At 40.8% G+C, this 14,624-nt stretch overlaps 1 protein-coding gene and 1 pseudogene across 1 annotated transcript in view; both read right to left on the bottom strand.

Moving 5' to 3' along the window:
- Window positions 1-1,358: 1,358 nt before the first annotated feature.
- LOC148453485 (glutamate receptor ionotropic, delta-1-like) overlaps window positions 1,359-14,624 on the bottom strand; it is a 681,738-nt gene continuing 668,472 nt past the window's right edge. Inside the window, exon 5 of the mRNA XM_088462068.1 lies at window positions 1,359-1,405. Coding sequence (XP_088318194.1) covers window positions 1,391-1,405 — 15 coding nt within the window. The 3' untranslated portion in view covers window positions 1,359-1,390. The remainder of the gene's footprint in view (window positions 1,406-14,624) is intronic.
- On the bottom strand, window positions 4,939-5,057 carry LOC148453486 (5S ribosomal RNA; annotated as a pseudogene).

Below are 14,624 nucleotides of genomic sequence, written 5' to 3'. Positions count from 1 at the left end.
GTCTGTTATTACCCAGTTTTGTTCTATTAATGTTTCATTGTAAAGCACAATGGAATATAAGAAACTGTTAATAAATAAATAAAAATAAATACTGGTAAGACTTTTCCAGAGGAAAAGGATGCTGTGCGGGGGAATGAATTTAAAAATCCAGGGACTATAGCTTTGGAACCTGGAGACTCGCCAGTGGTTATAAGAAGGTTCCCACCTGATAAAAGACCTTGATAAAAATGTGATCAGATGTTTTATATGTGGTGGCTTGGGCAATATTGTTGTTGTCCAATTTCATCTGAACCTATGCAATGTGATACTGCTTATGTAAACAAATGTGTATAATCCCTGTAGAAGGCAAACAGTTAGAGGCTCTGTTAATCTGGGTAAACACTGACAGATATTTTGGCCGATCAATTGATCGGCCAATATATCGGGTGCTCATCGGCCAATGGGCAGTTTGGGGGCCGATTATGTGTTTTGCACTAATCGTATCACTGTAGCCCTGCCCCCTGCTTTACAATGCTGGTAATATAAGCATTGTAAATCGGGGGTGGGACAGCGACGATGCGATCACGCCAACATGCCCCCACATAGCCCACTTATGCGGCACGCGCCTTCTGCTGCACCGACTTGGCTGCCCCTTCCGGAAAGACATGAATTAATGGAAAGACAGGAATGGAAAAATAACTATGACAAAAGCGTGAAAGAACTCATTGAATGCTATATTACCATTTTCATTTTCAGAATGTTCATTCTGGAACCACATGTTATGTACCAATTCTGTAGGTGAATGCGAGACTCAACATTTTGAGCTGGAGTCTCTGGTAAGTACAGTCCATTGTGGTTCTGAAAAGGACACTCCACAATCCTTTGGCTGTGGATCCTGCTGCCATCCCAGGAATCACTTTGTAAGAATAACATTCCCATTGAATGAGCACATCCAGATGAACATTTCACATATACCACCTTACCTAAATAAAATGTCTATAGTTAATTAGAAAATTCCAAGGAAACAGAGACAATTCTTTACCAACACTAGTTGTTGTAACTAAAGTTGTTATGCGAAATATTGAATGTTGACAAATCTTTTATCTTGGGATTTTGGAGGAACATTATCGCCTGAGCTTTCAAGATTTGCTCCAGCTTACATAGAGCTGATTGGCTGCTTCATAAGAGAGCCTATAATAATCATCAGGAATTTATGATGTTGAACAACAGAGAAGCATCTTGTAGATTTATAGTGGAAAGGATACCTCTATTTACTAAAGAATGGATAATAGACTGCACTCTTCCATGCAGAAATATCTTCCATATACAAATTTGATTGATTCTTCCTCATATCGAGAACGGTTTAGATCAAGTTGATGCCTTTATCTGCCAAAGCAACAGGAGAAATTTCTTATTCCCAGAATGCCTGTAATTGGAGAGTTCGGAAGTAAGATATTCATAAAAACATTCCCTTTGGATATCAAGTAAAAAATTATATTGTATCTATTGTTGAAGATGTTGATCACACTGTAACTATACATCATTTGAAATCCTGCCACCTACAGGACTGTGGAGGTTAGTCTAGAAACATTCCATTGCAAGGGCTTTTACCCCAGATTATCTACTTCATCCCTGAAGGAACAAAAAGGCTGCTTAGATGTGGTGCCACTAAATTGTCTCAATTATTGCTTCCCTAGTCAATAGCTCAGTATGTCTCTTAAGTGTTGACAATAGGAGGTGGAGTAAAACTCCTAGTTCTCCTATCCTGCAGCATCTGATGGGAATTACTTATAGTGACTTCCTAATTAACTGAATTCAGCTATTCACAAAACAGAATTCACCTCAAATGGAAATGTGGTTAAACAATTTTTCAATTGTTGGGGTTAAACAATTTTTCGATTGTTTGTCTAACATCATTGGAAGCAGCCACAAAGCTCTTTTAGAAACCATTACTCAAGCCATACATCTAGATGAGTAGATAATTGTATACAGTGACACTGTAGGGGAGGATAATTTATTTTGCATTACTTAAAGGCTTTTAAGTAAATGTTGTCCTTCTTCCCTTGCTCATTCTTAGGAAGGCAATTTGTCCATCCTTAAAGCTCCCTAGAAACTTAAGTTAAACAACAGCATACTATACTTCACTGGTGTTGCCAAGGAAAAGCAAAGTTTCAAAAAGCAGCTTTCCTTTTTATGGGATCTTTCAGCAGTCCACCATCATCTTTTAGTGAATTACCAGTCTTCTCAAAGAGATTTGCTAGAGTCACATCAATTTTAGGCACCAACCACAACTTAAGATTGATTTGATGTATGTGCTTAATTTTTTGTCCTACTTAATGCAATATTTAATAACCCAGCATGAAAAAAAATAAGAGTTATGGTATAACATACCTTTGTTAACTCTTTTTCTTCGAGGTCCATGGGGTCCACAGCCATTATGTTGGGGTATGAATCCTGGTCACCAAACAGTTAACACAAAAATGAGCTCTCTGCTCCCAGGATACACTGGGGTTCCTCCTCATATACCCCACCCCCTGCCTCATGTAGCCAGTTCATTACCAAGCTTAAGCAGGTGGATACAAACAAAGGGTAAGAAAGAAGAAACCCATAACTCATGAGTCCAGACTCTCAAGAGGAGAAACTACGGAAACCTTCCCCAGAACTACAGGTGCGTCTGGGTGGGTGTCCTGTGGACCCCATGGACCTCGAAGAAAAAGAGTTAACAAAGGTATGTTATACCATAACTCTTATTTTCTTCTTCGGGGTCCATGGGGTCCACAGCCATTACATTGGGGATATCCCAAAGCATTAAACCTATGGGCGGGGATGCTCCTGACTCTCAGAAGAGAGGAGAACCCTACGCTTGAAGGAGGCATCCTGAGAGGCAAAAGTGTCAAAGGCATAACAATTGACAAAGGTGTGGACGGAAGACCATGTGGCTGCCCTGCAGAAGTATTCAGCAGAGGCACCCCAGCAGGCCGCCCACGAAGGCCCCACTGACTGTGTGGATGTACCTTTACTGAGTCTGGCACCGCCAGACTAGACTGACCTGAGGAATCATCATATGAATCCATCTGACCAGCGTCCGTTTATCGGCCGGCCAGTCTTGTGACTGTCATACAGTACAAAAAGGAACCTACTTCCTCATGCTGTTGGCGCAATCCACATAATTATGTAGTGCATGGCCAACATCCAAGGAAAGCCTCACCTACCAAGAGGCTTGTAGTCTGAAAGCTGGGACCACAATCTCTACATTCATATAGAACCAGAATACCACTCTTGGAAGGTATTCCGCCCTAGTATGAAGTACCGCTCTCTCCCGATGACTTAGTAAAACGGGAAAGAGGGAAGAAAGTGCTGCTAGATCAGAGACGCTCCAGTCTGATGAGAAGAACATACTCGAGAAATCTAACCACCTAGGGCCACATTTTCTCAGTTCACCCCGGAGAACATACAAAGTTTTAAGCCAGAAGTAAGCTTCTTATCCTCTGAACTACAGAACATCCTTTCTTCAAGGCAGAGGTTTGAAGAACCATGCCATCCAAGATGGACGAGTCAGGTCTAGATACAGGAAGGGATCCTGTATTAACAGGTCCGACCTTATCCGAAGAGGCCACAGAGTGTCTATGGAGTGACTCTGCAGGTTGGCGAACCAGCAGCGTCTGGGTCAAGCAGGGGCCATCAGTATTACTGTTGCATATTCCCGTTAACCCTTAGAGGGAGGGATAGCAGGTGAAGCAAATACGCTAGTTTGAAGTTCTACTCTACTGCCAGAGCATCCACAAACACTGTGCCCGTACCTGGGGACCCTGTGCTTGTGACTCAAAGCCATGAGGTCTACCTCCAAATTAAGGACTCCTGGTATGAACACAACCAATCTCACTGGAAAATTACATTCTGTTTCCTGATGGATGAGGCAGTCTACTGCGGTGGTGTTGATAGATTGCACCTAGACCGGCCTGCCCCTTTAGTATTTCCTGAGCTTGAAAAGCACTCCTGAATACTGCCCTTAGTTCCAGGACGTTTTCCCTGGCCGGGCAAGTAACAGCTCCTGACAGAGAAAGACTGCCCTGAAACCGGCTTCCAATCTCCTATCAGTGGAAAATTTAAAGGCGAATGCCAATGGTACTGGAAAGGGATATAAGGCCTCAACCTTTCTGGTAATATGGATTTTCCTTCCCGGAGAAAACTCCCTACTACGTTCCCTACAACCCCTGGTATCTCAGGTGGTCTCCCATCCAAGTACTAACTGGGCTCAATGCTGCCTAGCCATCAAGATCAAACAATCTTGGGCATGTCCAGTATGGTCTGGCTGTAGTCAGATTTGGGAGGCTTTCCCAACTTTCTGGCATTCGAACACTGGAGCCTCTCCTTTTACCGGCTCCACAAGCATCGCTTTGACTCCTCTGATCAGGGAGGAGACGTACTGTTGGAAGACGGTCTTCCTCTCTTGAGAGTGACTCCTGGGAGGAGACCCGTGCCTAGACACCAGAAGATATACCAGAATCTGAGGGCTGGATGGAGCGTGAGACTGACTGCCTTTTGATTCTTTTGGCTGTACTAGCCTAGCTGCTTGCCATAACTGCTGGAAGGCTGCTAAGGACGAAGTCACCTTTTGATCCGAGTGAGCACACATGTCCCTCCAGGACAGATGCCCAGGAAGCCTAAACATGGTAGGTTGTAGCTGCTGAAGATACCTTAATATCAGGGTTAGCGCAGGAGTCGCCAACCTGTCCACAACCTATGCTATGGTCTGGTAGATTTGACTACTGTGGTGACTCTTTAGAACAGTGACCACCACAACCCATTTATATTAAGTCCAGTGAGGTCACCCCCATTGCCCCTCTCTGTGGCCTGGCCCGTGTAAGGGGCCGATGCCATCTGGTCTTTGGCTGCAAAGACCTAGCAGCCTGTAGTAATTGTTGAACGGCTACTAAAGATGATGCCTGCCTCAACCACTGCCTACAGCACCTGGTATTCCCAGGTGGTCTCCCATCAAAGCACCAACCAGGACCAACACGGCATAGCCTCCAAAGTCAGATGAGACTGGGCATGTCCGGTGTGGTATGGCTGTAGGTGAAATGTCCATTCATGATGGAAATAGAGGGCATAACCATAGGGGCTGCTGCTACAGGTCACACATGCCACCAACTCAGGGGCCCCAGCCATCTGTCTTACCTTTTCATTGGACATACAAGGTTTATCCAATGTCTAGTATTAATGTGACCATCATTTTACATCAAATGTACCCATGTATCTTTGTAGCGGGTTACATGAGGAGAAACAGCAGTGATAGACTTATACTGACAAGGCATCATAATACAGCCAATTCCATAAGTCACATGTAATGCACATGATACATAATTATATATATATATATATATACACACATATATACATATATACATACACATTCACTGTTCATACACACTAAGCTCTCTGGCCAACTACCAAACACCAGGTAGGACCTAGAGCTCTGTATGACCTGATCACCGGAGTGGAGGCATATATACATACATGCAACAAAATTTTTAGTCAACTACAAACAGCCGACAAGGCTAAGTATTACATCAAGCTCTGTATAACCTGGCCATCCACAGAGAGGCACCCAGGAAGATGAACCAAATCTCCTGAGAACATTTGCAAGTAACCTACTTCAAGTGTCGGCTTACAGAAAACATACGTGTGAAGCACTCTCTAACCACTAACCACAGTTTAGGGGTTTCAGGAAAATAACATTTTTAACAGTAGCACATTCATGCCTAACTGACCAGTTTTGCAAAATCTACCTGTAGATTTGCATCAATCGGTACTGAATCCAAGCAACAAAAGTTGGTAGGATTCCAATGTTATGCACTTTCCTGGGAAAAAGGCATACTCAGGGATAGCCAACTTCCCTCCCCCCCCAATCAATACTGAACTCAGCTGAGTCTTCCTAATTAGGAGAGAGGGGGGATGGGCAACCCAGCCCTACCAGTATATGTGTATTACAATAAAGCCCATATAGCCTACAGCTGGGACCAATGTAATGTGTTCATCTTCACACATAGTCTTTCAGAGACAAAGGCAGCATAACTCAGCAAAACGTAACGCATTTAAGCAGTATGTTTGCCATAGGCTCTTAATCAAAAAGCACAGCAGCTTAATAGAATATTTCAGCCTGTTCAACCTGCCCTAAACAAGGTATTTTGGTCCATAATCTGGGAAAAGAAAACCCAAGGGAGTTCCTATCCGGAAGCTGGGAGGTTTGTCTACTTAACACAGTGACCACATAATTCAGATTGTATGAAATCCTGTGGGGAAACCCCCCCCCCAGCACAGGGACCTTAGCCACCTGTCCTTCAGACTCTGAGACATAATAATGACAAGTTCTGAGTGCACAAGTGATTTTGTTTCACCCTAATTACCCACACACCCATAGGAAAGGGTTAAGGGAAAAGACAGTGATAATTTACAGGAGTCACAGTTCTTTTTACATAAGAAACAGTATCCATAAAACAACAATCACATGTCATGCATAAACACTCTGCGAGTCATATGCATATAAGCTCTCAATACCACAATCAGCCTGAGCTTAGGTAGGATAGAGCCCTGTGAAAACCTGAACCAGCAGTAGGAAAGGTATACCGGGAGACTGCCCAGCGTCCTGAAGAGCAACTGAGAGCAACTGACATACACTCTGGCTGCCCTATGGAGGCTGGGAGTGGAACTCACCATCACTGTGCCAGAGGACTGAACTAGTGTGTGGATTGGGGAAGGGGCCGCCGGGGAAGCGCACCTCCCCTATGCTGCTTGGACCCCTTATCCCGGCGGTCTAATGTAGGAAACAAGCTGTATGCCTCCCGACCACAGCTTAACCTGTAGGAAAAAGGTTAAGGGGAAAGACAGTGATAGTTTACAGGAGTCACAGTTCTTTTTACATAAGAAACAGTATTCACTAAAACAACAATCACATGTCATGCATAAACACTCTGCGAGTCATATGCAAATAAGCTCTCACAACCACAATCAGCCTAGGCTTAGGTAGGATAGAGCCCTGTAAAAACTTAGACCAGCAGTAGGCAAGGAATACAGGGAGACTGCCCAACGTCCTCTCTTGTAGGAGCAGCATTCACAGAGCAACTGATATACACTATGGCTGCCCTATATGGAGGCTGGGAAGCGCAATCCACAATCAACTGTGCCAGAGGACTGAACTAGTGTGTGGATTGGGGGAGGGGCAGCCTGGGAAGTGTACCTCCCCTATGCTGCTTGGACCTGCCTGGTAAACTGACCTGGCTGCCGCCACAAGCCCCGGCTGGTCAAGAACATCAAATCCCGGTGGTCTAGGCTAGGAGAACAAGCCGTATGCCTCCTGACTGCAGCGCATCTCTGGCCAGTCTCACTGCCGAAGGCCGGACCACCACATGGTCCCGGCGTCAGCGTCCGCCGCGACCACCTGCTTACCTGCCATCCCCTTGGTCCGGTTGCGGTCCAGGGCCAGAAAGCCCCTGCTGAATCCCCTGCCGAGGCAGCGGTGCGGCGCCGAATGAGGTAGTTGCAGCGCGTGGGCGGTGCGCCTCCAATCAGGCACGAGGCTGCTTCCAGGACAGCTCAGACCACCCGCTGAGATAGAGAGTAAAACTCTCTTTTTTTTTTTTTATTTGTTACCCGTCTTCAGGACTGCTCCAGCAGTCCCACTGTCTATGTGGTGAACACACCAAACAGGAAGAAATGGCTACGTGAGGCAGGGGGTGGGGTATATGAGGAGGAACCCCGATGCATCCTGGGAGCAGAGAGCTCGTTTGTATTAACTGTGTAGTGACCAGGATTCATACCCCAACGTAATGGCTGTGGACCCCATGGACCCCGAAGAAGAAATAATGATACACAAGGAGTAAATAATGAGGCAAGGAGTAGGGGAACATATATCATCATAATTTTGTTAATAGTTAAGGAGCTTATGCACATTAGAGTAAGTAACCTTGAGTTTCCCCAGTATTTACGAACTGCTACAGTAGATGCAAGCTAAGTAAGAGAACCCAAGATCTAATCTGTACATTGTCTATGTACAGTATACATTTATCTGTGATCTGGGATTCTTCAGACCCTGTATGTAATGCAAATCCTCATTAGTGATAAAGGAGTGCAATCCACAACTCATACTCCCTTATAAATAATCTTCTGGAATAGGTTTGTCACATGCTCCACAGTAAAAATGATGAAACTTGCTGCTTTTCTCTCCTTCAGCAGGCTCTGAAGTTATTATTATTGCAGTATTATTTTTTTTTCAGTGGTTACTTATATGGCATTTTCCATTCTGCTTAGAAGGAAAATTATCACTAACTACCTTCTTACACGTTTTAAAGAAAGTGCCCTTAACAAGCAGATTACCTAGAATGATGCTGCTCAGATTTTTTGTAGTGAACACTGGCTTTTTTAGATGTTTCTTAGAATGATGCAGGCCCTGCAGAGTGCAGTTATATGCTGTAGAGTGTCCTTGTTCGTCTACACAGAGTGTGACTTGTGGGGGACATTATATGTGTGCCACAATCATCCTAGTATACACACCTTACACAGAATAGAAATCTCCAACCTCACACCTACTAATAAAATACTGTAAAACCAGTACTGTATACCCAAGTAACCACATTTGTTTTTGATGAACCTCTGGAGATGCCGGGAACAGGTAAATCACATTAGATAAAAATAAACGTCATCTTGCATGGACGAACATCATCATTTCTGGACTTGGACTTTTGTCCACGAATGATGATGTTCGTCCATGCAAGATGACGTTTTGCCTCTTTCTGAGTTCCGTGTTTTTGGAGGGAAAAATCCAAACTCAGCGTGCAAACTCGAACCTATCCGAGCCTGCACATCCCTAATACACACATATATATATATATATATATATATATATATATATATATATATATATTTATTTATTTTACATTTTTTTATTTTATTTTATTTATTTATTTACACAGAGCTATGTGAGCAAGTTTTAAATGAGTTTAAATTAGTTTAGACAGGTACTGTATGTGGTATTAGGTAGATCAATACTGTAGTATTGAGTATAAAGCAAAGTTTATATCTCTGTTGTGTAAAAGCTGCAAGAAAAAAGTTTTGAAAGACTACTCAGAGGAAGCTGCTAATTTTAGCAAAAGTATTTCTGGTGCTTTCTAGTCTTGGAAGTTGTTTTCTTGAGTTGTGAAGTATTTTGTAATTGAACATTTTGAAAAGACAAATAAAGAACACTTTAAATTGTGCAATTTCCTGTGCACAGCATGAAATACAAAGACTAAAATCACACAATGAAAATGAATAACATTTTTAATTATATAAGGAAACAGAAGTTATTTTTTTGTTACATTTAAGAAACAATATGGAATATTTTTATCAAATAATCAAATCAAAATTTGCATAGTTCCAGAAATTATAAAGGTTGAAAAAAAAATGTTTCCAGCTCATTAAGTTACATCTGCCAGTTTCCTTTGTCCTTGCTCAGATGACAATGGAAATGGGTGGCAGAAGTAAATGTGACAAGTTTAACTTTATGCTCATTCAAGTAAAACTATCGTTGACAGTATAACCAACTTTTTCTTTGCTATTCAAAGCTGCAAAGTTTTTTACTTGAAATACCAGGATATATCTGCAGTATTTACTGTACTTATAGGTTGAGAAAGAGAGAGAGAGCAATAGAGCTAAGAAACTGTTATAAAGCCAATAATGTAATAATAATAATAATAATAATAATAATAATAATAATAATAATAATAACAACGTTATTAGAAATAATTGAGGAAAACATTACTTTGAAGAAGCACAAGTCAGCAGGTCAGTTGCTTTTATACTCCAAATGTATTTCTAATTTAACTAAGGAGAATGTTACCCATTATAATATAGGCAAATCAAAAACATATTAGCAAAGTTTAGTTTTACTCATCTACCTGTCCATACCATGATATTATGATTTTGGAATGTGTTGTGTGAATGTTTTGTGTTCCATATTGTTTTTGTACAATATAAAGTTTGCATAAAATAGCTATTGACTGGTTTTAAACATGACTGAAATAAAAACCTAATTTATATTATATAACATATTTCGTTAAAAGATAAACACATTTTATACAGTTCTGATAGTCTACATCAACATTTTGCACTCTTTGATTCTCTCACTTTTGCTTCCTGCCCTTAGCTTCCCTTACACTGGTTCACTCCTTATGTCTTCCGGTGAGTCCCTCCTCCCTTTAAAATGTAAGCTCCATGAACAGAGCCCTCCTGCCTCCAGTTCTCATTACCTATTTCTCTTGCACACCATGTACACGCCACACCTCCTCCTTGGGCTGTCCAACGAGGACTCCATTCCTCTGTGTTTGTTTCTTCCAGCGAACTAGACCCATTATCTGCACCCACACTAATAACTACAGGTTTCTGCTTACAATGAATATTTCTATTGCACCCCTTGCATGAGATTTGTAGTGCTTTGTTACTTGTCTACTGTATTGTACTGTATGGTTTTACCCTGTATTGTCTTATTTTCCCCTCTACACAGCTTGCTGCACTCTATATATAAATAATAATAAAAGCTGCTTAGAAAGAAAAATATATCTCACAACCTGTATTACTTGAAATACAGTAATAAATATTATTTAATATTGTCTATTTTTATATAGTGCCCGCATATTTCAAGCACTATAGAGAGAATATTTATTAATTCAAATTGGTTTGGAATGTCTCTGGCAAGTTGCTCATATTTTAGTACCTATACCAATTTGCAGGCTATGATTAAAAATGACATACAGTAGTTTGCTTTCTACAGATTGCATTGAAGGAACCACTACAGAGGTCTGAATTTTAATGAGTATTTCAAAGGCCTTTTGTTGCTATACTATTGCATTAATTATTGTTCTCTTTACTTTCTTAGATGCAGAGATGACCTGTATCTTTTTGTCTTGTAATGAGCAAGGATTTATTATTGGCTTCCAAAGAAGATAGAGCAGGAAATGAAAAGTAGAATATCAATCAAAGAGCTTAAGTTTCACTTGACATCATATCTTACAATAAACCTGAGAGGTCTTCCAGGCCAATAAAAAGATAAAGCATTTCCTATTAAGAAACATGTTATACATGTTTTACAATTTACATATTAAATACAGGATTGCTAGTAAAAATTAATACAAATGTTCAGTTACAGTAAGAAAATTAGTCACGCATTGCAGAAAAAAATTCTCAGCTCTAGCCATCTAGCAATCAGTAAAATTTATATAAATAAAAAACACTGGATTTGGCATCCAGTAAAAAAAAAATGTAAAGGCGCCATTAGGGAATTAATAAAAAGAGAACTATCATTGATAATATTTCACCATACACAACAAACAGCAGTAGACTATAAACCCTATCCTAGATAAAGCCAGTATATTTACATATAGATCAAAATGTAAAACATTTTGCTAACTTTTTTTTTTTAATCTTGCACATTAAATTTTGTTTAACAAGAGCTTTAGTGCAGTTTGGAACTTAGGCCCTGATTCAGAGCCGGACGCTCTGACCAGAGCATTCGCTCTGAATCAGGGCCCTCCTCTATTAAAATGGAGCGTCCTCCTGGACGCTCGTATAGCTGTGGGTCACCACCCACAGCATATACGAGCATCCAACAAGATGGTCGCGATGGTCTTGACCATCGCGACCATCAGACTTGCGAGTGGAAGCCTGTGGTCGGGTTTCTCAACCACAAGCCCTGGAGTGATTTTGGCTCTATCAGAGCCAAAATCACTCCCACTGACATCACTAGTGATGTCAGTGGGGCCGGCTTCAGACGGTAGGCGTTTCCATGGGAACGCCTCCGTCTGGCAGGCACGCCCCCGGCACGCCCTCCAAAGGGGGCGTGCTGTCAATCAACATCGACAGCACACCCCCTTTGGTGCGAGACCTGGAGCAGTGGAAAGTCCTTCGCTCGCCGGGTCTCGCGCATGTGTACGACGGAGCTCCCTCCGTCATGCGCATGCGCAGTGGGGACCATCGACCCACTTGCGAGCGTACTGCCGCTCGCGAGTGGGTCTGAATGACCCCCCTAGTTTTAATTGGAAATAATAAAAGCCTAGGAAGAGTAGGAGAAGAAGAAGGAGAAGGAGAAGAATGAAAAGGAGAAGGAGAAGGAGAAGATGTTATAACAGACAACTGGATACTGTACTGTAGCATGTTTAATAGCATGGCACCATATCATTGCAAGCCATCACAATGTAGCTTTTCTCATCATAGCACAGCTTAGATAAAAGAAAGATACTTTTTTTTTTTAGGTCTTATGAAATACAGGGCATTTGGACACCTATGGACTGTGGGCCTGATTCAGACCCAGTCGCAAGCGCTGAGCGCTCGCAACCAGTTCAATGGTGGCCCAGAGCGCATGCGCACGACAGAGATGGCTCCGTCATGCGCATGCGCAAGACCTGGCTAGCGGCGGGCAATCCGTCGCTCCGCGTCTCGCACCAAAGGGGGCGAGCTGTCGATGTTGAGTGACAGCTCGCCCCCTTTGGTGGGCGGGCTGGGGGGTGGATGCCCAAATGGAGGTGTTCCCGAGGGAATGCTTGTTGCTTGGGGGCGGCCCCACTGACATCACGAGTGATGTCAGCGGACAGCTTCCGGCTCTGTTAAAGCCGAAAGTTCTCTGGGGCTTTGCGATGAATGAGACCCTACCACAAGGGTCTCATCGCAAACTCCATGGTCGCGATAATCTTGACCATCGCGACCATCATCATGGCGGCTCGCTTTAGTTGTGGGAGGTCACCAAAAAAAAAAAAAAGCCCGGCCCTGATTCAGAGTGAGCGCTCTGTCAGATCGAGCGGCTCTGAATCAGGCCCTGTATTACTAAAGAAGTCTTATTTATTGCCAAAATATTGCTAGCAATGCACTAAACAGTTCTGTATAAATAATAATATTCAGTATGTCTGTTTACAGGTAGGACACCAATCCAACCTCAAAATTAACAATCTACTGTATGTTCTCGAGGGTAATTTTATATTGTAATCAAATTATTCTATATGAAATAAAATTGATAATGCTTATAAGGTGAAACTGAATGTCACTATGTCCTATAACAATCTATTTCAGTAGGAGCAAAATTGATTTCATAAGGTAAAAAATTTAATTCTCTAATAATGCACTTCAAAATAAGACAAAAAGAGGCCTTGATAGGACTGGTCATGTTGTCCGGTCATTGACTGCCAGCTAGGTCACAGATATGGACCCAACGTACTGCACATAACCAAAAGTATTAAATACCTAGATGTTATTAATTAGATTAAAATAATATATGTGTGCATTTACTATATTGTCACCTTTAAATTTACAGAGGTGCTTTTTTGCAATCATTTTCTAAGTTTGTTATTGTCTTCAAAACTACATTACAATTCGGTGCATATAACTATACCCACATACATTATTTTGTGTCTGTTTATGAACAGTGCATTTTGATTTTTTATATGACATATTGCTTTTTTGGGGGTTTAATTGTCCTTCACGTAAACTTGAGGCTGTTAATCTTAAACCTGCTCATTGGCTGACCAAACATTTACCACCACCTGAAAAACACAGGTTATTTAACATGAATAGTAGATTTACTTAACTTTCAGCAGGTGCCACTTCACTAGTGAACACTGCAATTATCCACAGATGTAAGGCATCATTTCTCCATTAGAAAAATATATATATATATTTTTAGCCTAAAGGCCATAATTTTTCATCTGTGTATAATTCATGTGATTTATAAAAACTAAAAAGTCTGGCACCTCCCCTCCTCAAGTGAAAATATACAGAAAAATATATCAGAAAGTTGTTCAGACAGCTGCCCTAAAAACCAAAGTGGGAATTATATCAACCCACCAAATATTAAGACAAAAAAGAAGACAGTAATGTAGGGTGCTATCATATTACTGGTATTTAATCATAAAAAGGTATTAATATAAAATACCACAAAGAAAGAAACATATATACTTTTCTATAAAGTGCATACATATTTATACTAAAACATACCCCCAATAATAAGTACTGGATCCAGTCACATAAAAATAAAATAAAAAATACATAAATTGTATCAGCATCAAAAAAAGTAAAAACAAATTAGAAAAAATACTTATGATTCAAAACATATTGTTTAGTAATTATATCCAAAGTAACATGATTTGTATCCACCAGCGGTGAAATTGTATCCAAACATATTAGCATGGAAAATTGCTTCACTAAGATATTTTAAAATCTAAAAGGAAGTAACTCTGACTTTGTATTGGATATAACTTTTTATTGACTGTTGCAAAGTAACAATTGTGGTGGTATTACTTTTGGATACAATTTCTTCACTGGTGGATACAAATCATGTTCCTCTGGATATAATTACTAAACAATATATTTTGAATCAGTATTCAAGTAATTTTTCCAATTTGTTTTTCTTTTTTTTTTATTCTGATACAATTTATGTATTTTTTATTTTATTTTTATGTGTCTGGATCAAGTACTTATTATTGGGGGTATGTTTTAGTATAATATGTATGCACTTTATTGAAAAATATATATGTTTCCTTCTTTGTGGTATTTTAGTCTTATACCTTTTTATGATTAAACACCAGTACTATGACAGTGCCCTGAATTGCTTTCTTTTTTTTTGTCTT

Source organism: Taudactylus pleione, unplaced genomic scaffold (assembly GCF_031769625.1).
Source record: "Taudactylus pleione unplaced genomic scaffold, aTauple2 ptg001143l, whole genome shotgun sequence".
NCBI classification, from domain to species: domain Eukaryota; kingdom Metazoa; phylum Chordata; class Amphibia; order Anura; family Myobatrachidae; genus Taudactylus; species Taudactylus pleione.
This window is presented reverse-complemented; position numbering and strand designations above follow the sequence as displayed.